Below are 27489 nucleotides of genomic sequence, written 5' to 3'. Positions count from 1 at the left end.
GGGAGGAACAGAGCCAGGCCTGCCCCCACCAGCTCCTTACATAACCCAGGCACCAGCTTGCAGCATGCAGGGAATTCCTCCGCTGGCACCATCCCATCCCTGCCGCCCTTGTGCATCTGCCTTCAGGACTGGGAGCGGGGCACAGGCTGCCAGCAACTTCCCCAAGAACCCACACTGCCTGCCTGGACCCTAACCACCTCACTTGCCAGCCCCTTCCCGGCCACGGACAAACAGCTCCAGGAGCCTAGGTGTATAAAAAAGTAGAGTTTATTGCCATTTCTACCTAGATTTACACAACCGTGTCACTGCTCTGACAGTCTGACGTCAAAGCGGACGTCCCGTCAATTCCCAGAGAGCTGGCTGGGGGAGGCACAGAGCCCAGAGTCGCACGCTCCCTCCCTCCAAGCCCCGTGGGCTGGAGCACACCCCGCAGCCACTGTTGCCTCTGCCTAGTGTTCAGTTCAGATGCTTCCACTGCTGTAGCTGCCCCGTGGCTCCCATGTCAGTTGGCACAGGAGAAGGAGCAAATCCTTCCCTCCTTCAGCCAGGGAGCAGTCTTGCAGCACTGTCCACCCCATTACAGTCACTTGCCATTCCAGTCTTGACTTGAATCCCCCAACTGTACAGAAATGGGCGCATCTGCCCCAGAGCAGGGCCACGTGGCATCCCACAGCCTTGTGGGCACTGCTCACCTGTACTCACGTGTGTTTATATATAGATATGTCTACAGAAGATACCTGAACTAATAAAACAAGCTTTTCCTTGTAATCCCCACACTGATGTGTGTACAGCCATGCACTATACCACAACTGCCAACACCGGTGCTGCTTAAAGTCAGGTTTTGGTTCCAGCATGCTCCTGGGTGGTTAGAAGGACAAATCTGTATCTCTCTCTGAACAACTGTCTTCCTCCAAGGTCCGTCTTTGCCAGAAGGAGACCCCCCACTGCACAGTGCAGCAAAGGCACGGGACTTGGCGCGCGCTTTTTCCAACCTTGTATTCCCATACGTGTGCCAAAGGCCACCTTGGTCTGTGTCGCAGACTCCCAGGTTTCAGCAGAGCCCAGGAAGGGCAGGTCAACCAGGCCACAGATTTACTCCCAGCACACAGGGGGAGATCGGACGGGGGGAGGTCAGCTGTTGGTGCAGCCCCGCATCTCCCTCGCAGAAGAGCATCTTCGTGCAGGAAACAGCCGCTGGCTCTACTGTCTGGACGGGGTTGCCTGGGGGGCACCTCTCAGCACTACTGCTAGTGCTAGGATTTGGCAGTCCTCCATGAGATGAGGCGGAAACAACTTTGCGGGAGATTAAGTAGAAAGAGTTCTGTGGCTCTGCCCACCCCAAGGACAGAGCCACCTTATACCGCAGAGCCCCCAGCATGCTGAGCTGGGGCCGGCGCCCCCGGGCTCTGCTCCTCTGGGCACAGCACCTCTGTGGGGAGCCGGGATTGGAATTTCTCCAGCTGCTCAGGGCTAGCAAGGGTTTTCAGAAGGCTATTTTCTCGCTCCAGCTGGGAGTTTTTCTCCAACAGTTCTTTGATCTGCTCTTTCAGGACCTCCACTTCCTCCCGCACTGCATACATCAGGTGATTTTTCACAAGATCCTGCAAGAGGCAAGCAAACAGACTGATCACTCAACGGTTATACCCTTGGGGTTGCTCCCGCCCTTCCCTGCAGGACTCCGTCCCCCAGCCTCTTGCCAAGCAGGCTGAAGAGGCTTCCCAAAGGCTGGGTCTCTCCACCCTCGGCCAGGGCTCTGCGTTCACCGGGCTTGGCTCCTCCAGCCCAGGGCCAGAAGCAACCTTAGGCTTCCCTTATCTCTTAGGTCTCGGTGCTTCCAGAGGCATTCTCCAGTCCCCCTGCAACACCCCTCAGCAGTTCAGCAGGCTGTAATTCCCTGCTGCTCTTGGTACCTGGCACTGCCTGCCCCCACATCCCACAGCACCGGAGGGTCCTGCCCAGGTATCCCCCTGTCCACCTAGCCATCCCTCCCTCGGCAGGCTCCCTGCGCACTGCAGTGCTGCCGGAGCCAATGAGCTCTGCCAGCTGCGGGAGGCAGACAAAGGAGCTGCTCTGCCAGCAACAGGCTGGGGAGCAGGACCTCCCCCCGCCCCATGCCACAGCACTGCCGGGCAGCGGGGATCCACGGCAAGAGGACCCAGGCACGCGGAGCAAGGGGAGCAGGGTGGGAGGCGGCATTGCGGCTCACCATTGCCTGCTCGATCTTGTTATCGATAGCCACCACGCTGGCTCCAGAGGCGCTGGAAGAAAGAGGAGAGGCAGGGTGGTTAGCAGCAAGTCCCAGAGCCTGCCCCGCTTCCCAGGGCAATTATGCACCGTCGCCGCCATCTCCGCCAAGGTTAGTGCACGGGGCTACCCCTGGGGAGCAATGCACCGAGTTCCCAACCCCCCCCTCCTCGGGCCGCAATGCACCGGGCCACCCTGGGGCAGCAATGCATCAAGTGCACCACTTCACCGAGGACAACGCGCTGGGTCACCGCCGGGGAGCCGGGCATCGAGTCCCCCCGGTCGCAGGGCAGGGCCATGCCCTGGGCCGCGGCGGCAGAAGATGATGGCAGGGCCGGTACCGGGGCTGCCCGTACCTGTTGTCCAGCTTGACGGAGACCACATCCCCCCCAAGCAGGGAGGAGAAGAAAGAGATGGAGAAGTTGTGGAGCTGGTAGACAGCCACCTCCATGGGGGACTGGTACATGCCGGTGCTCATGGCTGCGGCGGCTGCGGGCGACGGGAGCACGGAGGATGGGTCACGGCGCACTGCGGTGCCCCGCCGCCGCCGCCCACTATATGGCGGCCCCGTGCTGCCGCGTCACGCTGCGTCACTGGGGGCCGGGCTGCGCTGCTGCCCCACCGCTGCGCCCTGGCACGCCAGCCGGGTATTGCACTCCTGGACTCCAGCGCTGCCCTTCAGCACGGCATCTCTGCGCTGCCGCCCTGTGCAGTACCGCAGAGCGGCACCCCAGTCTGGTGCCCCTGCACTCCCATACAGCATCCCCGAACCCCCGCGCAGCACCCCAGTGTGGCACCCCTGTGCCCCGATGCTGCACTTCTGCACCTCACTGTTGCACACGCATGCAGCACTGCTGCACACCATCTCACCACCCTTGCAATCCGGCTCAGGAGCCCTGTGCCTCTACACTCCGGCCCTGCACCCCCAGGCCTCAGCACCCCAGTTGTGCACCCCTGCACTGCAACACTGTGCTCTCGTGACTCTACACCCCTGGGCCGTACACCTCTGCGCCCACTGTTGCACCCCTACTCGTCCGCACTCGGCGTGCTGGCACCCCATTCCCGGCACCCCCTACTGCCTCTGCACCCCATCTATTCCCTGCTCCTCCCATTCCTCTGCAGCCCACCTGGTCCCTGCACACCCCACATTCCTCAGCATCCCACTTGCTGTTCAAGCCCCACATAGGAACCACACAAAGAGCAAGGGCATTGAGCAGGGGGGCCGTTTAGCTTCCCACTACAGCCTTCAAGGCTGCCGTTAAAGGATGGAGAAAAGGAGGAAAACAGCCTTGTCGGGGGCTTGCATTCAGGTGTCTAGGCGTGTGCTGCACGGGACCCTATGCAGCAGGACCCTGACAAAAGGAAAAAAGGAAACGAATCGATGTGCAAAACAAAAATCGGTGTGCAAAACGAAACAAAGGCCCTCAATCAGTGTGCAAACAGCTCCGGGGCCACGGCAGCGCCCGGGCCGCCGCCGGCGCTGCAAACACCGCCCGCCCAGGCCTTACATAACCCTCTACCAAAACATGTTTTCATGCTCGCCTCCAGCAGCCTCGCAGCCGGAGGAGGCCGCCTCCTGGCGGCCAAAGGCGTTACTGCAGTAGGGGCCGGATCCTGGCACTCTCCCCCTCCCCGGAGCCAGCCGGGAGGCAGCTCGGGGGGGGGGGGGGGGCTGTGCCTCCCCCCCACCCCCGCCCCGCCATGGGGCTGGCGCTGGGCTAAGCTTAGCACCGGTGCCCCTTGAGCTGCTGAGGGAAGGAGATTGGGTGCCCTGTCATGCCGGGGGGGGGGGGACCTGGGAGGGGGTGCACACCCCGTGGCCTGAGTCTGCAGCAGAATGGTGCTGTGCTTGCAGGCAAGCAGTGTCCCGCATGTGGCACCCATATGTGCAAGCGCCGTGGTCACACCAGGACCCCCTTCCCTGAACAAGGTGAGCGCATCTCCTCCATGCCCCGCAACGGGGCTCAGCCAAGCTCCCCCAAATGCACCCGGCCCCTGGTGACATGGTGAGGGCTGGATTTGGCATTGCCACCCACAGGCAACATTCTCCAAGCTCTCAGATGTCCTCCCCAGCCTGTCCCACCAGCTCCGAGTCTTATCTCTGCCCTCTGGACCCCGTGGGACTTTGCTCAGTACCCAGCCAGTGTCCCTGCTGGTGGCCACTATCTCTGAGCAGAGCCCTGCAGCGCCTGGTCTACGTTAGCAAGCCATGGCAGCAGATGATGCCAAATTCGGCCATCTCTCAGGGCTCAGACATCCTGGAGGAAAACCCATGCCAGGGCACAGCCTCAGAGGAAGCAGAGCGGTCAGAGAGGTTTCCCTTCCTGTGCTGGGATGCAGGAACTGCTGCTCTCCTAGGAAGGAAGCTCACCAGCTGCCTGGCTGCATTACCGTGGCAGCCAGGCACCTCACTGTGCCTGAGACATCCTTTCCTCCCACCCTGGGGCTGGCAGGCAGACCTGAGCTGTGAGATGCCGGGGCATTCCAAGCAGAAGGGCTCTGACCCTGGTGACAGAGCTTGCAGCCTGACGTATCCAGCATCAACCAGTTCACAGTTATCCCCACGCACCTTGTGTCAGGGAAAACGCTAACCCAGCAAAAGTGTTAGCTCTGGCAGGGGCAAGTACCACCACAGAGATGTTGGTGGGCTGCTGAGGACCCTGAAATCCCAGTATCTGGGACTGAGCCCCATGCCAAAGGTGCCCAGCACCTGGCTGGTCTGAGCCAGCATGGGGAACAGCCTAAGGAGGCAAGCCCGTGGCTGTATCTCTCCTTTCCTTGGCACCGTTGCAGGCTGCAGGGCACAAAACAAGCATGGTGCCTCTTGCTTCCATGCCCCTTCCTCAAGAAAAGGGCTGAGAGTGGGAAGAGGGATATTTGCCCACTAGAAAGGGAAATAGATGCATGGTGCAGTGAAAAGACTTGCCACAGAGCAAGGTGGCAGGGCCTCTGCTCTAATACGATGTCTTACACCGCCTTTGAGGGCAGGATGAGGATCCAGGTTTCCCAAGCAGTGAAGGACACAAGAACTCTGCCTGGGACGTTGCCCTGCACATGCACTGTGGCCAGGCAAGTAGCTCTGCACAGCCAGGCATGTTCAGGACCGCCCCCTAGAAATACAGGATTGAGACGGTGATGGAAACCTGTCCCGCTTTGCAGGGAAGCACCTTCCACCACCCGGGACCTTTTCCTCCCTCCATCTGCATGGGGAATAATGCACGTTCCTCCTTGCCAGCGCAGGCCTTGTCTGTGCACAGCTGAGCAAGGAGGCTGGTGCCAAAGGGACCAGGCAGGGGCTTGCCCCCACAGCTCTGCTGCTGAGCAGAGGCCTGGCACATATCCCCCCCCCCCCGCCCCCGCCCAAGGGCCAGACCCTACTCACCGGTCCCTCCTCTTGAAGAGGCTTGGGGAGTATGGTGGCTGGAAGGTCATGCTGGTGCCTGCAACCCCTCTCCGGTCCCTCTCCTCTCCCTGTTGGAGCCCAGAGCCCTGGTGAGCGATGCCGGCTCTGCCTGCAGCCGCTTCCCCCCAGCCCAGCCGGGTGGCAGGGACAGCCTGGCTACTGACCGCATCCCAAGCAGCAGTGGCTGTGGGGCAGGGAGGGGACATGAGCACGGGGTAAACATGCCGGGCAGATGACCTCAGCTGCACTGAATCAGCCCTTTCAGGGCTCGGCGGGACAGTGTGCCACCCCGAGCCGCGCGGGTGCTGAGCCGGGAACAGGCGGCTGCCCCCCCTCCACAGGCAGATGAAAGCCGCTCTGTGCGTGCTTGTTCCGAGGGCGGCTGGTGGTGGGCAGGGTGACAGCCCCCAGCCACGAGGCACAGCTGGGCCCTCTCCCCCTTGGCTGTGGCAAGCTGGGGCACCCACACCAAGGGCAGAGGCCCAGAGAGCCCCAGCTGAGCTGTTAAGGGTAAGACCCTGCAATGGGATGTGCTCCTCCTAGCTCTGTCCATGGCTCCAGGCTGGCCACGTCCCTACTTTGTAACTCCGTTTCCCGTTGCAGTTCACAGAAGGATCCTGTCTTGCTGTTGGGAGGTGAGAAAAGAGGGGGGGGGGGGAGGCATTTCCTTGCCTGTACTAAGGCAGTCTCATCCTCATGTATCCCAGCTTTGCAGCTGCCTCACCCAAGTCCTGTCCCAGCCCTTTTCCTTTGAGCCCCATGCATACGTCACCAGCACTGCAGTAGGATGGGGTTTGTTAGTCAGGATGCCCCTCACAAACAGGCACCTTGAAGGGCACCCCATGGGGCAGGATGTGGGGTGCTGGGTCACTTTTACCACTCTGCAGTGCCAGCTTGGTTCCTCCTCCACTGCGTGCCAACCCAGCTCCCATTCCCCTGAGCGTCTGGCTGCTTTGGAACACCCCTTCTATGTAAATTAGGAAAAACCTCACGTTATAATGAGGACCTTGTCCACTGCTCTGTCCCGGCTCTGCCATACAAGTCACTTGCCCGGGGTGTCATGGTCTGGCATGTCATTGGCTGTGCCACCTTCTGTCTCCTGCAGAGAGGTGGGTGGGACAGTGCCCTGGGGAGAAAGGGTGGACAGACACCTATCTGCCTCTTGCACTGACAGCTGGGTCTTAGTTTCCCCACTTCTTTATTTCCCATGTGGCAGACATCCCCACTGCAGAGTACTCCAGGATCTGGTCCAGGCCCCTTCCCAAAGCAAAGCCCTGAACTATTACAAGACTTGATGGGCGCTCACCAGCCCCAGCACTGCTCAGGGGATCATGGGCGCTGCTCAAGCCCTTTCTAACACTGTACCCGAACATTGAGCACTGGGACAAAGCCTGCTATTTCCGAGGCCGCTGGAGTGAAACAGGGAAACACAGCAGTGTAGCACTTTGAGAGGAAATCAGTTCAGCTCTGCCACCTCAAATATTTTTCCCGTGGGGTTGGGACCATTGCAAAAATAAACAGAGGTAAGTAAATTACTCCTCTGCTGTCCCTCCTGCTTTAGGCTCTGCCCAGCTCTAGGAGGACAGTCAGCTCAGCCAGCAAGGATATCAATACGGGGTGCTGGGATTGAAAGGAAGCCACGCTGGGCCATCAACTGGCTCAGCCCTGCGGAGAGGCAGTAGGATGCGATCTGCACAGCCCTTGTCCCAGCGGAGAGGCTGGGGTCAGGGCAAAGGCACTTGGCATAAGCTTCCATGATCTGAAATCCTTCACTGGCAGTGTGATCTAGTGGAAAGAGTGAGTGGGCTAAGGGTGAGGGTAGTGGGGTGTTTCCCAGCTCTGCCATTGCCCCATCAGCTGCCCATGGTCATGGCTATCGCTGCCCTGTGGCTTGGGTTTCCTGGCTGTAAGATTGGGGAGGATGCTGCTCTCCTCTATGAGACATCCAGGTGAGGGATGCTGTTTTGGGATAGAGGTGCACAAAGCTCTTCTCTCCCCTCCAATACACTTGAATGTGTGACACAGCAGGAACCAGGGGACTACCTCCCTGCGTATTTGGGGATGCAGCCAGTACACTCCAGCCCCTTCTCCTAGCCATCCTAGAAGGACACCTTTTGGAGGTATGCAAGGACCTATTTATGGGTGAGACCTCCAAGGAGGCCAGGGAATGTTCACTGATTGCGTTCAGTGTCCCCTTACTGGCGCTTCTGGTGGGCTCCACACAGACCAGGAACTCCTGGCAGGATCCCATGAGCCCATGTGCTCACACAGTTCTGCATCTCCATAAGCCACATCATTGACTTCGCAAGCCATCTAGCCAGCTTCACACCAGCTGTGGGGGTGGTTCACTGCACTTGGCTGGGGGGGGCAGGTTCCTCCTGCATGCTAGGCCAGCATGGGGACTACCTCCTCTTGCAGCCTGCTGCCCCACAGCTCCATGCATGCCACTGACATGCACACCCACCTGGGGGATGTCCTCTCTGCTGCACACATCCCGTGGACATGTCGATGGATGCACACAAACATGGGCATGCCTTGCAACCCATGCAAACACATTTGCACGTACCTGTGTCTTGCATGCACATGCTTTCCAGCCCACATGGGCATGAGCACTCATACACATGCACTCTGCATGCACACGCCTACATATGCATGCAGCTGGCATGCGCACACATGCATTCCCTTCATGCACATGCACATGTACACACACATCGTGCATGCACACATGCACACTTTGCAGCCCACATGGGCATGCACCGTGCACACTCATACACATGCACTCTGCATGCATATGCATACACACGCCACCTGCACACAGGTGCATCCTGCACATGTATACACACCTTACATGCACACACCTCCTGCATGCACGCAGGTGCATCCTGCACATGCATTGCAAATGCTTTGCCCCCCCCCCCCCCCCCACATACACACACATTGCCCTGCCTCACAAATCACAGACACACACATGTGCATGCATAGCATCAAGAGTGCTGGATGTGGGCAGGCCAGTCATCACTTCATGCAGGAGGGAGGGACCCCCAACCCATGAGGTTTTACCAGTCCAGCTCAGCTGCCTCTGTGGTTCCACACCACAACCCAGCAGCAAGAGCAGCAGCTCTCAGCTCTCTGCCAGGCCCCCAGGCTGCATGACTGGGATGTGTCTGGGCAGTCTACAGAGGGGAACACTGAAGCACGGAGTGGAAGATGAGGGAAGGCCACTTCTCCTGGGGCCCAGAGTTAGTGGCTGAACTAGGATCAAACTCCAAGAATCCTGGCCCCCAGCTCTCCTGCTTTTACCACTAGATTCCACTCCACATCCGGAATAGGACCAGCAACACCCTGCTGATGAGCTGAAAAGGAATGGATCAGGGGCAGGGGCAGTCCTGTGCAGGACTCCAGCTGCGCCCCGTGCCGTGAAGGGCCCTTTCCCAGCCCCCTGTGGCCCCAGCAGACAGCCTTCCCAGTGTGCTGGCCCCAGTCCAGCAGGGCTGCTGGGATCAGCTTCCTCTCCCACCACCCCCCTCATATACCTCCGGGGCCTGCTGTGGCCAGGCAGCAGGAGAACAGGGTGGGTAACATCTCCCTTTCAATTCCTAAGGAGTAGGGGGCTGTGGACTTGGTGCTACCCAATGACACCTGAGGCCATGGTGATGGGCACCTCACAGCAGACTGGGCGAGAGGGTCCAGAGGTGTGAGCCACATCCCTGAGGCAGCAGCATGGCATCTTGCCTCACGCTTACAGCAAAGGGAGGTTTGTCAGGCAAGGCCCCAGTTCGTGCCTGAGTTATTTTGGGAACAATAACAGCAGTGCAACTGTGATACTCATTGTTGCACTCTCCGTGGGGGAAAAAAAGAAAGAGGGTTGTAATGAAGCAGCTATGAGAGGTGGTGACACCAGCTGCTTGCTCCTTCGCCAGCAGCCAGGTCTGCAGGAAACCCAAAAGCTACTAGCAACCCCTCAACAGACACACCCAGTGCCGTGCCTCAGCCCCAAAGATGCCAGCCTCAATTGCCAGGGGGTGATATTTAGTGACAACTCCTTCCTCATTCCCAACAAGATGCAGACACATGAATGCATCTGTGTTGCAGCTGCCGAAGGGTTAACCCTGCCTGTTGGGTAAGGATGAGGGCACATGCCATGGATGGAGCAAGGGACAATACAGCCCTCTGCTGCACACTCCTTCAGGGCTGAGATCAGCCCTCTCTCCTCTTGGAGCCCCACACCTACTGCGTGTGCTCAGCCCCAAAGGGTGGCAGGCTGCGGCACATGTGCCAGTGCCCATGGACTCTAGGCAGGTGAGGAGAGGCCAAGCCATCCACAGCCAAGGTTTGAGGGGGCAGAGATGAGACGTGACATCGCACTGGGCCTCATGCATTGAACCCATGCTGGGTACTGCGATGGATGTCCATGCCCAATTGGCTCTGTGGTGGGCAGCTCTGGAAATGGAGCTGCAGGAATGGCACGTGATGAAAGGAGGAGTCACCTCTCCCCGGCCTGTGCTCTCCCCCCCAGCTCAAGGCCCTTTTAGCAGCTCCATGGCAGCATTTCTGGCTTGCTCTCTTCCAAGGACTCAGTTCAATGGGAGGAAGGCCCTTCAGAGGGTCTGAGGCGTGGGAAATGTTTATTGCCTGGCCTCCAAGACACTGAAGAGCAATACGGGAAAGGCACAGAGCCAAAGCTGCCCAGGCTGCTCAGCAAAGCAAGCTCTCTGGCTTAAAGGGTCAGAGCAGGGGGGGAGAGCAAAAGCCACAGCTTGCAAACATGCAGCTAAGAAAACTCTGCCTTTGATAGAGTGAAATTCTGCAGCCATGGCCCTGCTGGCCAAGAGGACTGAGGATGCCATTGCTAGAACTAGCTGTACCATGGAGGAGCTGAGGAGGGGGTGGCTAGGGACACTGGTGACAGCTGGGGCTTGTGAGATCAGATCTGGGAAGGGCTGGTGGCAGGGCAAGTCGGCATGGAGCCCCATCCTGCGGGGTGATTGGGAGGGAAAAGTGATAATAGGGGTTGGCACATAGGCAAGTGGGCAGTCATGTTCCCAGGAACGTGTCATCTGCTGTCTCACTTGGTAATCCTGCTGCCAGGGGCCCAACCCAGAGCCCCCAGCATGCCCCCTGCCTGCTCTGCAGTGCTAGCATGGGGCTGCTATGCTGATACCAATGCTGTGCAGGTCCAGAGCTGCCGGATGCTGGAGCACACCAAGCACCAGCGCTGAGCCAGCTGGCCAGCTTTTGTTTCCTTGTCCTGAGGACTGGTGTGTCCTGGCCAAGCTGTTTACTGCAGACTTGGCACTACCAGTGGCTCCACTCTCTCTTTCCAGGAGCTGTGCGTGACCAGTGACTACCCTATGCAGCCAGGAGTCCCATGATGTGGGGACCTGGTTTGTGCCCACCTGGTTTGTGCATTGGAAGGCTCATAAACCTCTCAACCCAGGGCATCTGCTGCTCCAGAGCAGAAGGCAATCTCTGCTGGGTGCACCTCCTTTAAGTGCTCAGGCAGGTACCCGAGCCCCTGGTGCTGCTGGCATTGCCAGACCTAGCCCCAGGCCCATCGTCCTTCAGGTCACACAGGCTGGCAAGGGTCAGGGGACCCTAGAGCAATAGGGAGAGTGGCATAGTGCAGTCACGGCCTTTGCAACAGCATGGAAGCCTGGGGAGGGTTTGCAATGGGGGAAGGCAGATGCAGAACCTGTCATCTTCCCACTCCCTTCACCACTGCCATGCAGCAACTGAGCCAGTGAGAGCTCCCGCGGGCCATGGTGACATAGGGAGTGCTGGGAGCTGTGGGCAGAGGACTTGTCACCTCCTAACCACTGCCACTGCCTCCTAACCAATGCAGGGTTGTGAGACACTGTCACAGATTGCGGCACAGGGACTCCTCCAACCTGTTGAGCTAGAGAAGCTATGGGGTGGGAGGAGGGAGGCAGCTGGCAGACTCCCATGTCCAGCTGTTGGGCGGCCTGCTTCCTCTGATAAAGGTACTTGGCAGTACTCCCAGTTCTGTGTTTTCTGGCGTGTGAGTGCACACCCCAGCGCCGGCCTGCTGAGAGCTGCGATTTTGCTTTCTCTCTAACTTTGTCACCGGTCCCCTTCTTTCTGCCATGTCCCTGTCCCCTAAAGCACCCCAGGAGCAGCTACCCAAACCCCAGCCCTGGGCAGTGTGGGGAGAGGTGGTCAGAATTGGTGGGGCCCCAGCAGAGCCCTTCCTGTGGCACTACCCTGCCAGCTTAACTGTCATGTGTGCTGTAAATAGGAAGTCCTCGAAGCCATGGCTTCCTCAGTACACCGCATGCTGGGGTGAGAAGAGAAGAGGAAAAAAAGGCTAATCTGCTTATTACTGGCCCTGAACTGCGCAGCCTAATCTCATGCCTTGCCTGCTTTTGGGCAACAACAGCACCACATGGATGCCTGCTACAGTTTAGGCAGAAATGGCCCAGCCAGTGCTGTCCCAGTGTGCTGGGACACATCATGCCAAGGGGATATGCAGCAAACCTTGTCACCCCAAAGCTCTTCTGCCTACACATCACACTCATGCCAGGATCTTACAACTGCAGCCAGCCAGAGGGAACATGCTGGTAAGGCAGAGCCCAGCCATCAGCCCAGAGAGGGTCCCACAAGAATTGTTGTGTCCAGCAACGGGAGGAGAGCACAGACACCCCCAGGACATGCTCCCAGCCTCCAGCAGGTCAGGGATGCCCAGCCCCAAGGAGGATAGGTTGACTAAGCAGCCCTTAGTTGAGTTTTCATCCACGAATCTGTCCAGACAGTAAGTCAGGGAGTATCAAGGGGTCCCATAGCTTGACTACATGTTATCACCTTCCTTGGTTACCCATCCCCTGCCCTGCAGATCTTGTTACAAGTGAGATAGTGAACTTCAGGCCAGCCTTTATTTTATAGCCCTCTTATGGTCTGATTTTGGTCCTGCTCTAGAGAGTGGGCACCACCCTGACTATTGACTGAATAGTAGCTGGGGAACGAGGGAAAGAGCAGACGTGGCTGTGAGGCCAAAGCAACCATCCACAACACCAGAGTCACGCAGTGCCCCTGGGCCCCAGAGCGCACTGTGGGCAGGGGAGATGCCAGCCCTGGCACTGCTCTCCTAGAGCTCCCTCGCTGGCACAGAGCCAGCTTTTCCTGAGATCACCAACCTGTGAGGCAGAGCACGCACCTCCGCGTAGGATGACTCTGCAACAAGGGTGGGTACATGCCCTGCCGGACAGGCACCTCTTTGCAAGGCAGGACCCCCAGGATGCTACACAACAGCCCGAGGCTATGCCCCTCCTCCGGCTTGTGCTGCGATCTGCTCATAGCCAGGCCAGCCAAGCTCTGAGCCTGCCTGGGAACACAGGGCAGGATGGGGGAGGCAGGCAGAACAGCCTTTCAGCCCTCAAGGGACAGAGGAACACGTCTCAGACCATGCGTTTCCTATGGAGGATGCTCACGGAGAGAGGAATCCCAATGCAGGGCCTCTGGCATCCGTAGAAGGAAACCCCTGGGCCATGTCACAGGAGGGAGTGGGCCGTGCAGAGACACGCTTGATGCTGGCAGCTGCTGCCCTGTGGTGTGTGGGGAGTGTCCAGCCCCTCTAATTGGAGAGCAGCTTGTTATGTAATGAGAGAAAGGAGGCCGGGAAGCTGGGAGAGAGCAGCACATCGACACCCTGTGCCCATACGCCAAAAGCTGCTCTTCTAGCCCGTGTTAGCCAGTGTTCCAGCAGACCCTTGAACACTTCCCCTTGCTCTCTCAAAGACATTTGGGCTTTGCGTTCTCGCGCCTGGTCAGATGGGGATGCTGAGTGCCGGAGGGAGCCTCATCAGCCCCTGAAAGCCCCTTCCCCAGAGCTCTGCCAGACAGCCAGGCCCTGTGGCACGTCAGAGCGTGCGAAGCTCAGCCAGGCACAACCTTCTTGGGGCTCAGGAATGGGAGAGGAGCCGAGAGGCCGCTGCTCTGCCGACGCACAAACAAGCCGCTCTGGAGAAGGTCAGGCAAGGACGTGCGCTGGAGCTGCAAAGTTTCAGCTGAGCGTGTTATTAATACCCCGCCTGGCCTTTGCGAAGAATCCCGGGCATTTTGAACCGAGGACACTTCGTTAAAATCATTGCCTCGCTGACATTTCAGAACAATAACAACATGAAAGACAATAAGCCGTCAGCAGGACGTGTACCTGCAGCTCTGCTGTGACCCTCCACGTGTCCAGTCTGGGCCACCAGCTGTGACCTGGCATATGCCAGCGCTTGGGGAATGACCTGAGACTATCCCCAGCCTCCAAACAGCCTGGAGTAGTTCTGCTCAGTGCTGTGGGGTTGTCACTAGGATTGTTTCACACGAGGCTGTGGGAATGGCTGGGCCACAGACAAAAATTGCTTTGTCCTCCCAGCATTGCATTGGCCACACCACTGCAGCCCGGACAGGGCTGCCTTCCCCAAAGGACCTACAGAAAGGGGTTTGCAAGGACTGGATCACATCCCAAACACGGGGCTGAGAGGTCAGCAGGACACAGACTAGAGAGAGGGGCCCCAGGGCTTCAGATAGGCCACCAGAGTCATTCTGCAGCAAAATCCTCTCCAAAACATATAAATATAAATATAAAGGCAAACATACATACACACACATATGTATATGTACATGTATACGCATAAACACACAGACAGAGTATGACAAAAAGCCAGCCTATCCGAAAGCCAGTAATGTGCAGCGCATGGATAAATATAACTTGGCGTTCATCCACAAACCCTGGCTCTGGGACAGATTGCAGCCTTTAATACCTCTCTGGCCCTCACCCACATACACCCAGCCACACACCACCCCACCACAAACACCAGGGTATTCTCTGTGCTCTGCAAATGCGGCTTCATTCATTTCCCAAGCCCCGGATGCCCCGCAATCTCCCTCCCCTTGGCAGTCCCACAGGCCAAATTATGGCATGGGCACCATGCATATACATGTGCCACAGTCATATTCCCTGTGCACACAAGCTGCTGCCAGGATTTGCCAATATGCAGCCGTATGGTGTGTGCCCTGAACCCCTCTCGCTCTGCAAAAGGCCCTGCAAGGGATCCAGTTTGGAAACTGCCAGCCTGCAATGTGGCTGGGTGAAGTGGGCCCTTCCAAGCAGTCTGGAAGGCTATAGGGACCCTGCAGACACTCAGTGGGCAGCTGGTCCTTGGTCTCACTGCCATGGGAATGCCCTACCACCAGCCTGGGGGAACTCGAGGGCATGGTGTGCCAGAGGAAGTATTACCCATTTCACCCGCATTTGTGCCATGTGCCTGGTGGAGGCTGTGATGCTGTAAAAGCCTCCCCTACCAGTCCAGCAGCAGCCCCAGTTCACAGCCCAGCTCTGTGGTACTGGCCAGCCTTGGGATGCTCCAGGATCAGGACATGCTGTCCCCCGAGGCATGGCACAGATTTGCCCACAGGGCGTCTCTCGTGGTGCCTGGCTGGCACCACAGCATGCTGAGATCTGCCTGTAATGGCACTATGGGCTGGCTGCCGGACTGCCACAGTCACTGCCTGCATTAGAGGCTATTCTTAGCTGGTGACAGAGCAGCTCCAGTCTCCCCGGGCACCAGAGTGCCAAGAGCAGTGGAGGTGCCAGGCTGTTCTTTGCAAGCTGTTCGGACTGTTTAGTAGGGGGACAGGATGTTCTGCCCATCACAATAAAAGCCTTTCAAGCCCTTTATGCCCAGTGAACTGGAGTTAAAGCTTGGAGCTGTGAATCCGGGTCACTGTCACAAGCTGAACTCTGGGTGAATCTTCCCCTGCTCACTGCTGGAGGCTGCACACTCACTGGAGGGCTTCACTTGGGTGCCCCTGGGGCTGGTGCTTGGCATGCATCTACCCAGCACCATGGCTCTGTGGCCGTTAGCCCAACTCGGTTAGCTCCAGGCTGGGAGAGCTGGGGGCCGTAGGGCAGGACTGAGAGGCCCAGCCAAGCAGGGAGAGGCCAGGCTGCCATGATGCTGAGATGTGCCGCCACTGCAAGCGTTGGTGTAATATCTGGGCACTGGGCTATGCCCCACACTGGGCACTGGGCTATGCCCCACCTGACTGCAACCAGGTGTAATATCCTCTCCCCAAACCTGCCAGGATGTTATTAGCCAGGGGGAGTACTAAGTGCCTGCAAAATGTTCAAGGGCTAGGATACCCCCTTTCCTCCGGGGTCTGATCACAGGTACTCCAGGCCACTGGCTTTCCAGCTGCTGGCTGTGAAATGGCTCTCTGGAGTGCACAGCATCATATATCCCTCTCTCTTCCTCGGGAACAGCACAGCAAATGACACCTTCTGAGCCCCGCAATACTACCAGCCTTGCAGAGGCCCTGGAGGGAGAGAAGGCAACCTTTGCCAGCATCAGCACCAGGACAGTCCCACCTTGTGGGACCTCTGTGGCTTGCTCTGGCTCCAGCCCTCTCTGGTCTCTTCCAGATCTAAAGTTCAAAGGCTCACGCTTCCTGTTGAAATAAACCCTGGTGATCATTTCCCCCATGAGACTGTGTTGCCCATCCCTGCCTGCCTCTTGGTCCTGGGACACCTACACCCTGCCTGCTTGGAGTTGTTCAGGTGCCCTGATGGACATGCAGTGTCTGAGCACTAGCAGAAGACCAAGATGACAGGTTTCTGTGCAGCTGGTATTAGCATCCCCGGATTTTAGCTTGGCTGTGCCAGCCCCCTTCGGCCAAAGGGCAAAGCCTGGTGGCCAAAGGCACCTGGCCTTACACTGATGGGCAAGACGTGCTGAGCAGGGCTCTCTAAAGTTCCAAGACAGCTTAAGGAACCCCCTTTCTGGAGGGAGCTGGGTCTTGGGGTACAAGCAGTGCCAGGTATACAGTGGCCTTGGGGAGACATGCACAGTGTGGCATGTGTGCCATGGCCAGGCGGCAGCCTTGCAGAGCCATCCCGAGCACCGTGTGCAGCCAAGTCGAGCTGTGCAGCTGCCAGCAGACCCGCCTCTTCCTCTGCACGCTCTGCTCCAGCCTCTGTGGTGCTGCACATGTTGCCCATGTGCTGGTCCTTGCCTCCCTCCCCCTCGGCTCCCCAGGGCCTTCTCCACCAATCTGCGCTCAGCCCAGCCCTGCGCAGGCAACACTGTGTTGAGTAACAAGCAGGGAGCTCCTGCTCTGACTGCCTGAGCTCACTGCTGCCGGGCTTTCCTTGTCTTGAACAAGGGCCCCTGCAAACCTGACCTGCGTGGACACTGCTCTGCGCCCTGACCCTGCCAGATCTCACTGGGATGAGTCAGAAGGATGTCTGCAATGGAACCCAAGGTGGGCACAGGAGACAGGTCTGCATCTAGCTGCCCACCATCTCTCAGGCAACGGGAGGATTTGGGCACACTGAGGTCAGCTACTCCCTATGCCAAGGCCTAGTGAAAGGTCTCCAGTGTCCCCAGAATCTCAATAGTCTGTAGGGCTTGGCAAGCCATGCGACAAGGCATGGGTCAGGCAGGGCCCATATGCAGCTCTATTACATGAGAGCAAAGCAAACAAATACCCTCCATGCACTGGTCCAGGGATGGAAGGGTCATTTTCACAGCCACCTCCCAGGCCAGATCTGCCCTGCGGGGACTGGGAGAGCACACCAACCAGAGGGAACACTGAAGAACAGTCAGAACAATCTCACACCCACACCTCTCTCACGCTCACACGTGCTCCCGCACACAGCCCCTCTCCCAGTCAAAGCCTCCTTGTTGCTGGACAGCCCACTCTCCATGCTGGAATGTGCTCCCTGGCCCCGCTGCTCAGTGCTGCCCTTTAAGCGCTGGCTTCATCTCCTGCTCCTGAATCATTGTGGCAAAATCACACAAGACAGACAGGAACAAGTGGTGCTACACCATGCTCCAAACGCCACCTGACACCACTGCCCAGATAGATAGCTCTTGCTCTGCCCTAAGAGCACCGGTACTGCTTGGCTTCTCTTGCACTGTTCCATCCTGCTTGCCTGGCCCAACCTCGCTCTCAGCCTCTCTGTGCACACACACTGTGCTCTCTTGCCTTCTTGCAATTTCTTTTGCTTGCCCAGGCCCCAGAGAAAGGTGGCCCCCAGCCCTGTTCATGGCTCAGACCAAAGTGCCAGCGGCTACCCTGTTAGGTGGAGTGGCTGGTCACACAGCTCTGGGAGAGGGTCAGACTAGGCAGATACGTCAGCTTACTGCCTGGAGCAGGATGGGGCACAGGCTGGCCAGGCTGGCAGATCTCATCCTAACACTGTGGAGAGGCTGGACAGGAGACCTGGCACAGGCTGGCTGATGTGGGCGCGTGGCGGGCATATATGTCCTCTCCCCACCCCTGGAGCCAGGTGGAACGCTGCTTGAATCATGCACCAGAGCACACCCTGGAAGGACCAGCACCAGGGAGACAAGGGTGTAGTTGTCCCTCTGCAGCACTAGCCCCTCCAACACTACCAGCTGTCCTCACCACCCCCCAGCCTTGGGAAAGGTGCCACGCGGTCACGCGCACCTTACGGGGCTGCGGTGCCATTCTCCCCATCCCATGCTTGTTCAGACTTGCACGTGGTTCTTAGATGAGCGATCTCAGGATAACGCTGGCACTGTGGAGGTAAGAGATGGCTGAGATTTGTGGCCTGTATGTGCCCACAGCTTCAACTCCTGCGCAGAGCAGATGTGTTTCTGGTCTCCACAGCAGAGAGTGGCCCACTGAGCATGGCCGTAGGAAGCCTCCCTATATTTGGTGCTGCCTTGCTACCCTGGCTCCTTTGTGCTGCCCGGGCCTCCCTTGCCAGCAGTTCACAAGGCTACACATAGAGCATGGAGGGGAGAAGCCCTTTTCAAGAAGGACCTTACACACTCTCCTAGCAGGAAGATTTCCTGCAGGAGTGCCAGCCCCGGGTGCAAGTGGTCTGGATCATCCTTACCTTGTGCATCCCTCACAGCATCCTTGCAGCAAGCAAAGAGAGAGGAGAGCCAAGTAGGGACCATCCAGCTAAGAAACCCACAGAGATAGGTCAAAAATGTGGCATGCACGTTCTCCTGAGACCCCCAGCACTGATCAAACCCCATCGCAGAGTCCAAGGCTTGATCCATCGTGGGCTGAACTATCTCCAACACCCCTGGAGCCCCTGATTCCAGATCTGCTTGGTCTCCCAAGACCATACTAAACTTTGGCCATGCATGAGTGAGCGTATCCTCAAGACCTCCTCCTCCCATGCCAGTGTAGGAGCACATCAACAACAGCAAGGGGCGCAAACCTGCCTGGGTTCCCCAGTGCCAGCAGCAATGGCACCCTTATCAGACCTGTTATCGGGGTGTTCCTCTGGCACCCACAATCCCCCGCTTTGTATGCTATCACCTCCTGGGTATCTTGGCTCACTCCCCAGGAGGAGAAAGTTCAGGCTGGAGCCAGACAACAGTAAACACGGGTGTGGGCACACCTGCCTTCAGCACCTGAGGCAGTGCCCCCCAGCCTCCACATGCTATGTCACCCAAGGGCAAAGTGGGATCATCCACTGGGGTCTCCGGACCAGGCTAGCAGTGAGGTGCCTGGAAGCACGGCATGATGGAGGGATGCCACATCTTTTTACCACAGTCAGGCACAGCCTTTCACAAACAGGAGTGACCGGAGTTTCTCAGGACACAATACTCAATAGCGCATAGAGGACAGACTTGGAAACTGCTGTACAGAGCATTAGAGGGCACAGATGGGGAGAGATTCTGGTCTCCTGGCACCTGCAGACCGCAGCTTAGCTGCTCCATCACAGCAGGATGGTTCTGTGTTCACCAGCAGCAGCATGTGTCCTGCCCCAGCAGGGACTAGTTCAAAAGCAGGCAGGTCTTGCCCCTATCACCTCTCTATCACCCATGGGCCCTGTCACTGCCTTCCCCAGGCAAGCAACCTGGATGCTTGGCTCCAATGTTCAAGCCTGGCAGCCTGTGCTGGGGATGATGTCTCGCTTCCCTCCCACGCCCACAATGCCAACTGGCTGCAGTCTCCTAGAGCAAGGGGAAATCTCAGCCTCACTCCCGTTTTTGTCTTGGCTGGGTGGGTTGCAGCTGAGAGCTGGCTTCGCCTCTCGCTGTGCAGCCGGGAGCCCGGGCTCAATGTCGTTTGCTTTGGCGGGTGGCCTGGCCCCTCCTTTTCCACCTGAGAGGCGGCTCCGAGTTATGTAAGTGCAGGAAGAGTGTCTCCACCGAGAATGGCTCTGAACGAGCCGCCAGCTCAGCATGAGATGCTGGCTTCGGAGAGGAGGCGTATGCGTGCACCCTAGGTGGCTCGCATTCATGGAGCAGCCACATGTGTGCCCACCTGCCTTCCTGCACTGTGCAAGGAGAGCATATGTTGGCACAAGGGGTGGTTTACATGCATGTGCACAGCCCAGGAGGGTGAGCGAGCGAGTACGCCTCCAGGTGCATGTGTGTGCAGGAAGGGGAGGAGATGGTGAGGTGCTGGGTGCTTTGCCTACAGATGTGTAGGTGCTGCCATGCACCCCACCTTCAAGCTGCCCTCCCCCCCCCCCCCAGTGGAGGAATGAGTCCCAGAGGCAGTGTGCACCCTGCCAGTCTCCTAGACACCTGCCACATGCCTACCCACGGACCCACACATCCGTTCAGCCCCCAGCCCTGGGAGGTGGCACGTATCCCACACACGCTGAAGCCACAGGCAGCTCTGGGAGCTGCTACCCGTTACCTACCACAGCTCCCTTCTGCTTGGGCTCTGCACCGCCCTTAGCCAAGCTCAGCTTTCCCAATGTCAAGCTGGATAGCCCTGAGCCCACTGGCCTCCAGCTCAGTGTGTCCACTGCGTGTCTCTTGAGCCCTTCAGGGTGGCCACTAGCTGGTCACTAGGGTCAGTCCCTTCCCAGAGCTGGAGCTGAGAGTGCAGGACCAGAGACAGCTCTGTCTCCCTCCCGAGGCCTGGGGTCCCCCATCTCCAGGGCCTGAAAGGCCTACAGGGTCATAAGCCTGGGGAACCCCCTGTTCAGTCTCCTTTTCTATGGTGGAGCATTGCCTGCAAAGCCAGACCAGGGGAGCAGGGAGGGACCCCAGACTCCCACCTTCCCCAGCCTTGACATTGTCAGGGTAAAGCCCAGCCCTCACACAAGTGGATGATACTAGCCCAGAGCATGTCCTGCTGCTCAGGGGCATGCAGCTCTGTCCCAGAGGAGCCTTCTCGGAGCTGAGTTGAAGCAGCTGGATCAGGGTAAGAGTCACTTTCCAGAGCTGGGAAATACCACTCTGGCCAAATCTGTCGCTAGTCAATACACTCCAAGGAGAGGCAGGGAAGCTACTGAAAGAGCAGGACCTGGCAGCAGGACTTTTGGGTTCCCTCCCCAGCTTCCTACTAACTCTAAAGGGTGGCATCACGGCTGTTTCCTGAGCGACAGGCTGCCCATCTCCTTGCATGACCACCATGTGGGCAGTGCCTGCGAGGATGAGATGAAGCCAGGAAGATGAACGTAAGGTCCAGGGGCCAAGACACAGAGCTGGAGGCTGCTGTTGCTCCCCAGACACGCAGGGCACCAGTGAACAGAGGAGCACCACTGATCATTATGTGAGCAGAGCTATCTAGACCTGCATCCAGGGAACAGACTGGCACCACCCATGACCAGTGGACTGGGCCCTCTGCCACACATGGCTGCTCATTCTTCTCCCCACCTAGTACCCCTCCACACTGCCACCCCTAATGGATCCAGAGTCACACAGCCCCTCCTGCCCCTGCCGGCTCAGGGTACCGCAGGCCCCAAATCTTGTCCTGGCACTGCCAGCCACCAGCTCCTGAGCACACAACCACCCCAGGCCTGGCTCCAGGGGTGGCCAGCACATTGGCAGTCCCTCAGGATCTGCCAGTGGCACCAACCTGTGGAAGAGTAGGAGGATTGAGAGCAGGGTCTGGTCGATGTTCCTGTTGCAGATGCCCTGGTTGAAGAGGTAGCAGGGGTCCCGCACGACGGGCTCCAGAGAGTCCTGGCGCATGATGGAGCTCAGCTTGTCGGTGTTGAGGTTCTTGCGAACCAGCTGCTCCTGCAGCTGCCGGAAGCTGTTCACGGTGGGGCTGCCCAGGTTGTTGTTCTCACCCCCAGCCCCCTCCTCCAGCCCGCTCCGGTTGGCCAAGTCCAGGCAGCAGCTGCAGCAATCCAGCCCCACGGGCGACCGGCACTCCTCCGCGGGCGACGAGGACATCCCGGGCCCTTGCGCGCTGCCACGGCCCGCCGGGGCCGCCTTGCACACGGCCGCTCCCGGGGCTGCGAAGGGTGAGCGGTGGCAGGACGCGCCCGGCTGCCGAGCGCCGCGCACAGCTCCGCTCGTCCGCCCGCCCCGCGCCGCCCCTGCCTCCCGGGCCCGGCTCCCCGCCCGCCCGCCGCGCTGATTGGTAACGGCGGCCCCGAGCGCGCCGCCGCCCGCCCCGCCGCCGCCGCCGCCTCCCCGCCCCGCCGCCGCCGCCGCCCTCCCGGAGCCGCCCGCCGGGCACCCGCCCTGGCTCCCCGCCGGTGCCCGCCCCGCCGCCCTCCCGGGGCCGCCTGCCACGCGCCGGCCGGGGTCCTTCGCCCCCCCCCGCCGCTCCCCCGGCCACGCAGCTCCCCCGCCGCGGTCCCTGCCCTGCCATCCCCCAGCCGCTCCTCCAGCACCTGCCTCGCTGGACACCCAGCTCCCCCACCACGATGGGTCGCGCTTCCAGGCACTCACCAGGACGCGCTTGCCTGTGTTTCTTGCAAGTGCTTTCTGCCCTGCCCCGCCCCGCCCCCCCCCCCCAGCGGTTCCCTGAGGCCAGGAGCCATCCACAGGTCCGCAGCAAGCACCTCCAGGGGGTTCAGAGCTCCCAGACCTGGCTGGTCTGTCCACTACCAGAGAGGGTGGTGAGGGGTGAGAGGGCCTTGTGGTGCTTGCCAGGAGCTCCCTTACCAAGCAGGGACCCCCTGTCCCAGTCAATGCCTCAAACGGGGATGGAGCAGAGAGACTGCAGGAAGCTGGAGTGGCCAAGGGTCTCTTGAGCCTTCAGCAGGGGGCGCCACATAGGCCTGCATGGCCCAGGAGCAGAGCTAGAAAAAAGGGAAAAAAAAGGAGAAAAAGGTCTCCAGGCTGGCAGAAATGCCTGGAGTCACCAGGCACCAACCTTGTGGCTGGAAACCATTTGCTCAAAAGCCAAAAAAGGGCACAGGTAGTACATGCACATACTGAGCCAGGGTGGCAAAGGGAGTGCAGAGAAGTCTTTAATTGCCAGCAGTGTGCTGGGAACTCAGGGGATAAGCAGGAAGCAAAGGAAACTTCCACAAAGGGAAAGAAATGTGACCTAACTAGCATGCCTGCATCCCAGTAGGAGCATCTCCCTGACCAATATGCTAACACTGCTCTTTGTGAGATGGTGAAGGAAGGAAGTCTGGGGCACATAATACTGTGCTGAAGACACTGGACCCTGGTACAAAACTGACAAAGACATAGGCTGTGGTGCCTTGTGATGCCTGGGAGAAGGAATTGGAGGGCGATGAGGACCCAGCTTGGGAGCATGTACAGAAACTGGGTGAGAGAGGGCAACTTGCCATTCCCAGAGCTGTTGCAGCCATCCCAAGATCTGGAGCTCCTTTTCCAAGAGAGAGTGGATGGACTGGAGGATGGAAGCTAGGCTTTGTGGGCTGTTCTGTGATCACCACCAGGCAATGATCTCTCTGAGCCAGCCAGCCAGATCCCTCACCCTCTTGAAGGAGAAGCCATCTGGAAAGACTGGGAAATGCTGAAGAAGAGTTGACTAAGAATCTAAAAAGCCACCACACCTACCCAAGGGAAAGAGCAGACAGGGTTTTTAAAAGCTGACTGTGAACAAGAGGGGAAGTGAAGGCAAGGAGAGGAAGTTTATACATAGGAATTACAAACTGATTGACAGAAGAGCTTGCAGAAAGCAGCAATCAGAGGACAGCAGAGGGTCTGAAGTGCACAGAATTGATAAGGAAAGATAAAACAGGTCAAAATCCATCTGGCAAGACAAAAACACCGAAAATCACAGGAGGGCAGCAGAGATCCTGGTGGTAGAACAGCAGTGGCATGAGATGTTAATAGCATAGTTAATACAGCTGAATAAAAGGCAGAAGTGTTCAATAAACATTTCTGTTCCATATTTGGCAAGAAGGAGGAAGATGCATTTGTGTCACATGAGAATGAAAGTACTTTCCACCCCGTTAGTAACCAAGCAAGACAGAAGACAACATCTACTACAGATAAACAGCTGTAAAAGTGCCGAAGGAGATCTCGGGCCAGCACAGTTAATTTTTTGTAAATCTGGCAGTCCTGGGGAGAATCCAGCAGTGTGGCAGAAAGCTGTTAGTAGGCCAAGATTTAGTCCCACCAGCAGAGGTGACGTGGGCAGTGGGTGGCATTAGCAGACGACCTAGACGTGGGATGAGAGGAATGCAGTGAGCCTGTCTCGCATGGCTACGCAGTCAGAGAGGTCTGGGTTTGCTCCTGCTATGCCGTAAAATTGCAAAGCTCTGTCACAGGGCTGGAGAGCCCTCAAATATCTGTGCAAAACCTGCCCGTACCCCTTTTCTTGGGAACAGGAGGACACAGGCCAGGTCTTTGTGTCTGTTAAGTGCTCAGGCAGCGTAGCTGGCCCTTCAGGATGGCCTATGGGAATCAGGTGGAGAAGGAGCATATTGAGAGAGTCCAGGTGATCCCAAGGAAGAGCTTCCCAGCCCCACCCACAGTTAGCAGTCTTGGACCTGGGGCCATTCAGCATTTTCCTCCTCAACTTCCATGGAAGGGATAAAAACTTGTAGCTAATAAGTCAGTGAATAATGAAAGTGGCAGGGCAGTGACAGGGAGTGGCTTGGGTCTCTTGGTGACCCAGGGCTATTTGAGGTGTGTTTCATCTGGGTGAATGTGGAGTTAGATGGTGAGGGGCAGAGCATGCAGGTCTGGGCTGAGAGAGGGGGCTTCAGGATGTCACGTGGAAAGGCAGAAATGAGGCCCTAAGCTGATGTGGAAGCCAGGTGAATGCTTGAAGGAAGAGCAACACATGTGATCATAGACTGCTGCAGGGGTGTCCCCTCTTTCTGTGGCCCTAGTGAATGCTGGGAACCACTCTGGAGCTGTTCTTCAGCCCTTGGGGATCTGCCAAGGGTCACTGACAGGCCTGAACCCAGGGAGAGGGAAGGGAGGTCTCTGAGCATTGCCAGATCTGCCCAGTGCTGGGAGCTCACCCACATACTCTCCTTTTTTCACACCTGCTGGTGTGCAGTGCTTTGTGTGGGACGTGCCAGGAGCATCGGTACAGCCTGTCATCGGGGCTGTGCTGGAGCTGGCAAGAGGGTTCCTGGGTGGCCTTGCCCCAGCAAGCCTGACTACAGCTGGTGCCATGGGGCCCTTAGGAGCAGGAGGGCACTGGGATCTCTTCTCTTCCATCCCTCCAAGTAGAAAACAGTCCCTGTAAAATGGGGCAGGAGAAGCCGTGCGAGTCAGTCGCTACCTGGTGCTCCAGAGAGTTTTTGCCCTAGCCAGAGCTGTGCCCCACACCTGGCTCTCTCTGGGGCAGGGATGTGGGGTGGGTGCCCTGCAGGAGCTGTGGGAGGCTGCTGCCATCCCGTGGGCACAAGGAGTAGGACATCTCCCCGTTCCTACACGCGGGGCTGCTACCCCTTTGTGCCACTCAGGCTTGCCCAGGGCTCTGCCCCCTCCAGTGTGCCCTGGGGAGGCCTAGAGGATCTTGCCCATCTCAGGAGGTGTGTGCCCTGCCCAAGAACATCTGCCAAGCTGGGCATGGGTGCAGAGCCCTGCACTTTCCGGAGACACCCATGGCCACGGTTCATTTGCATGGCTGCGTTCCAGACAGCCTTTCCCAGCCCACTTCAGGGTTGCCTTTATTTTCAGCAGGCCTGATCATCTCCCTCCTTGTGGAAGGAGCCCAGGGATGCAGATTGCTGGCTCCTGAGGGCCCCTTCTGCCCTTCAGCTCCCAGACAGGTTACTGGCCTGCAACCCTCTTGAGCTACTCTGGGAGCTGCCGTGTTGTGCTCCTGTCAGCCCTCTGACGAGCATGCTTGCCGCAGGAAGGGCTGTCCTACACCAGCACTATTCCCAGTGCAGCCCAGCAGTCGGCTCCTTGTTTCTCGTCTGGAACCGGCACAAGCCCCAGCTCCTGTGTTGAGGGCTGTCACGTTCCTGCTGCTGTGTTTCACCACTAGTCTTGCAAGACACAGTGGGCTCCCTAAAGCCCCAAATCCTGGAGTCGTATGGTGGGACAGGCTCTGCAGCTCTCTCTCGGCTCTAAATGGGATTAATCGCCCCTGACTGTAGGTGTGGGGTGTCCTGCTCCCAGCTCAGGCAAGATCCGGCCAGTGCAGGTACCCAAGCCCTGCTCCTGCTTCTCCTACAGCCCCCTAGGGTGCAAGGTGGGCTGCAAAGGAGGGCACAGGGTGAAATGCAGAGTTTGCTTTTGCCTATGCTGACCCACCAGGCTCTGCTCCAGCCCCTCCTCTCAGCCATTCCCTTTCACTCCAGCCACCTGGGACCCGAGCTGTTGCAGCAGTGCTGGGCCATGCAGGGTCCCACAGTTAGCCAGCTCTGTGCCAGTCAGCAGCCGAGCTGGTCCCAGCTCTCTTTGCAGCGGGACTGAAGCCATGTGCTCCCACCAGGGAGATGCTGAGCCGGGGAAGCTGCAGGGTCTGTCCAGATCCCACAGCCTCAGGTCACATTCCCGATGCACACCTTTGGGACAGGCCTCTTCAGAGGGACACAGGAGAGGAGACTGCACCCCACCCTGATGTCAAGGTGACTCCAGAGTGACTCGCTCTCCTTGTGGATTCCTACTCCAGTTGGATCAGCACCATGGGAGGGTGTAGGACTCTGGGAACAGTCTAGCTGTGCCACCTTCCCAGTCCCTTCCCCATGCGTGCCTTGGTGGGAGCCAGTTTATGTAGCTGGGCCATCTGCTCCAGGGGAGCCTGCTGCTTCCTGGCCATGCTGCGAGGCAGAGCCCCTCTGCGCCTCCACAGGGTGCTAAGAATAACCAGCACCGTCAGCAGCCGTGATATTTCCAGGCTCCTGCCAGTGCCACCCCCTCTCCAGCCTGCTGGGCACAGGATGCATCTGCTGCCTGACGTCAGGCGCCAGCCATGCAGGAGGAGGGCAGGGGTGGGCAGTCTGGGAGGGGGACGTGTAGGGCTGGTGAGAGGAGGGTTTGTCCCTCCTCCTGTCTGGGGCAGGAGCATGAAAACTATGGTGGGACATGGGGGTTATTGCTCTCCCTGCACCAAATATGGGGTCCCAGGAAGCTGCTGGCCTATATCTTGCTCTGCCTTTCCTGGTGTCCCACATGTCCCCCATGGCCTTATCCTGAGCTCTGCAGGACCCATGGGAGATGAGGGAGGCTTCCAGGGATGGATGGCTATAACATTGTGTGGGCCTTGCTCCGTTGCTGCCTACAGAGCTCGAGCCACATGCTGGGGATGGACAGGGATCCAGCTGGGCTCTGTTGCCTGGAAAGATGTCTTCTCCATCCAGGGGGATGGGACATTCTGGGGCTGCTTGTCATTGCACAGAGCAGTACAGGGGGCAGCTTCCCTTAATACCTGAGCAACCCCTTCCCCTTTGCATGTGTCCGTGGTGACTGTATGGAGCTCTCCTCTGGGCTTCATGTCCATCTGAAATCCTAGCTCTGCAGCTGGCAGAGGAGTGTGGCTGTGGGTACCCCCAGTTGTTGCCACCCTGGCTGGGGGGGCAAACCAACCAGCCCATGCTTTCCTGAAACCCTCTGGCCCTGCTGGGGATGGGATCAGGCAGGGACTGGGCAAGACGAGAGAGGGGACCCTGCCGCACCAACATATGGCAGATGTGCACATGATGGCTTTCCCTGCTGGTATCTGCGGAACGCAACTCTCTCCAGATCCCGAGGAACAGCTTT

At 58.4% G+C, this 27489-nt stretch overlaps 1 protein-coding gene across 2 annotated transcripts; it reads right to left on the bottom strand.

Annotated features, from left to right (window-relative positions):
- Positions 1 to 251: 251 nt before the first annotated feature.
- On the bottom strand, positions 252 to 22334 carry TSC22D3 (TSC22 domain family member 3). Of its 2 annotated transcripts, none has more exons than XM_068956800.1 (4): positions 22288 to 22334; positions 21461 to 21845; positions 2207 to 2258; positions 252 to 1601 (listed from the first exon to the last, which is right to left on the bottom strand). In XM_068956800.1, the coding sequence occupies exons 2-4, from the start codon at positions 21781 to 21783 to the stop codon at positions 1356 to 1358; spliced, it is 621 nt and encodes a 206-aa protein (XP_068812901.1). In that variant the 5' UTR covers positions 21784 to 21845; positions 22288 to 22334; the 3' UTR covers positions 252 to 1355. The 2 variants fall into 2 exon arrangements, with proteins under 2 accessions (XP_068812901.1, XP_068812902.1); XM_068956801.1 differs by lacking the exon at positions 22288 to 22334 and adding an exon at positions 22230 to 22287.
- Between the last annotated feature and the right edge of the window lie 5155 nt (positions 22335 to 27489).

Source organism: Struthio camelus, chromosome 11 (assembly GCF_040807025.1).
Source record: "Struthio camelus isolate bStrCam1 chromosome 11, bStrCam1.hap1, whole genome shotgun sequence".
Classification (NCBI taxonomy): Eukaryota; Metazoa; Chordata; class Aves; order Struthioniformes; family Struthionidae; genus Struthio; species Struthio camelus.
Note: the sequence above shows the minus strand (reverse complement) of the source record. Positions and strands in the feature narration are given on the sequence as shown.

Coding starts and splice junctions, on each gene's coding strand:
- TSC22D3 (XM_068956800.1), bottom strand. CDS start 21,783: ATGTCCTCGTCGCCCGCGGAGGAGTGCCGGTCGCCCGTGGGGCTGGAT. Junction 2,259..21,460: donor ATCCTCCTACTCTTCCACAG/GTTGGTGCCACT, acceptor TCTTTCTTCCAG/CGCCTCTGGAGCCAGCGTGG. Junction 1,602..2,206: donor ACAAGATCGAGCAGGCAATG/GTGAGCCGCAAT, acceptor TGCCTCTTGCAG/GATCTTGTGAAAAATCACCT.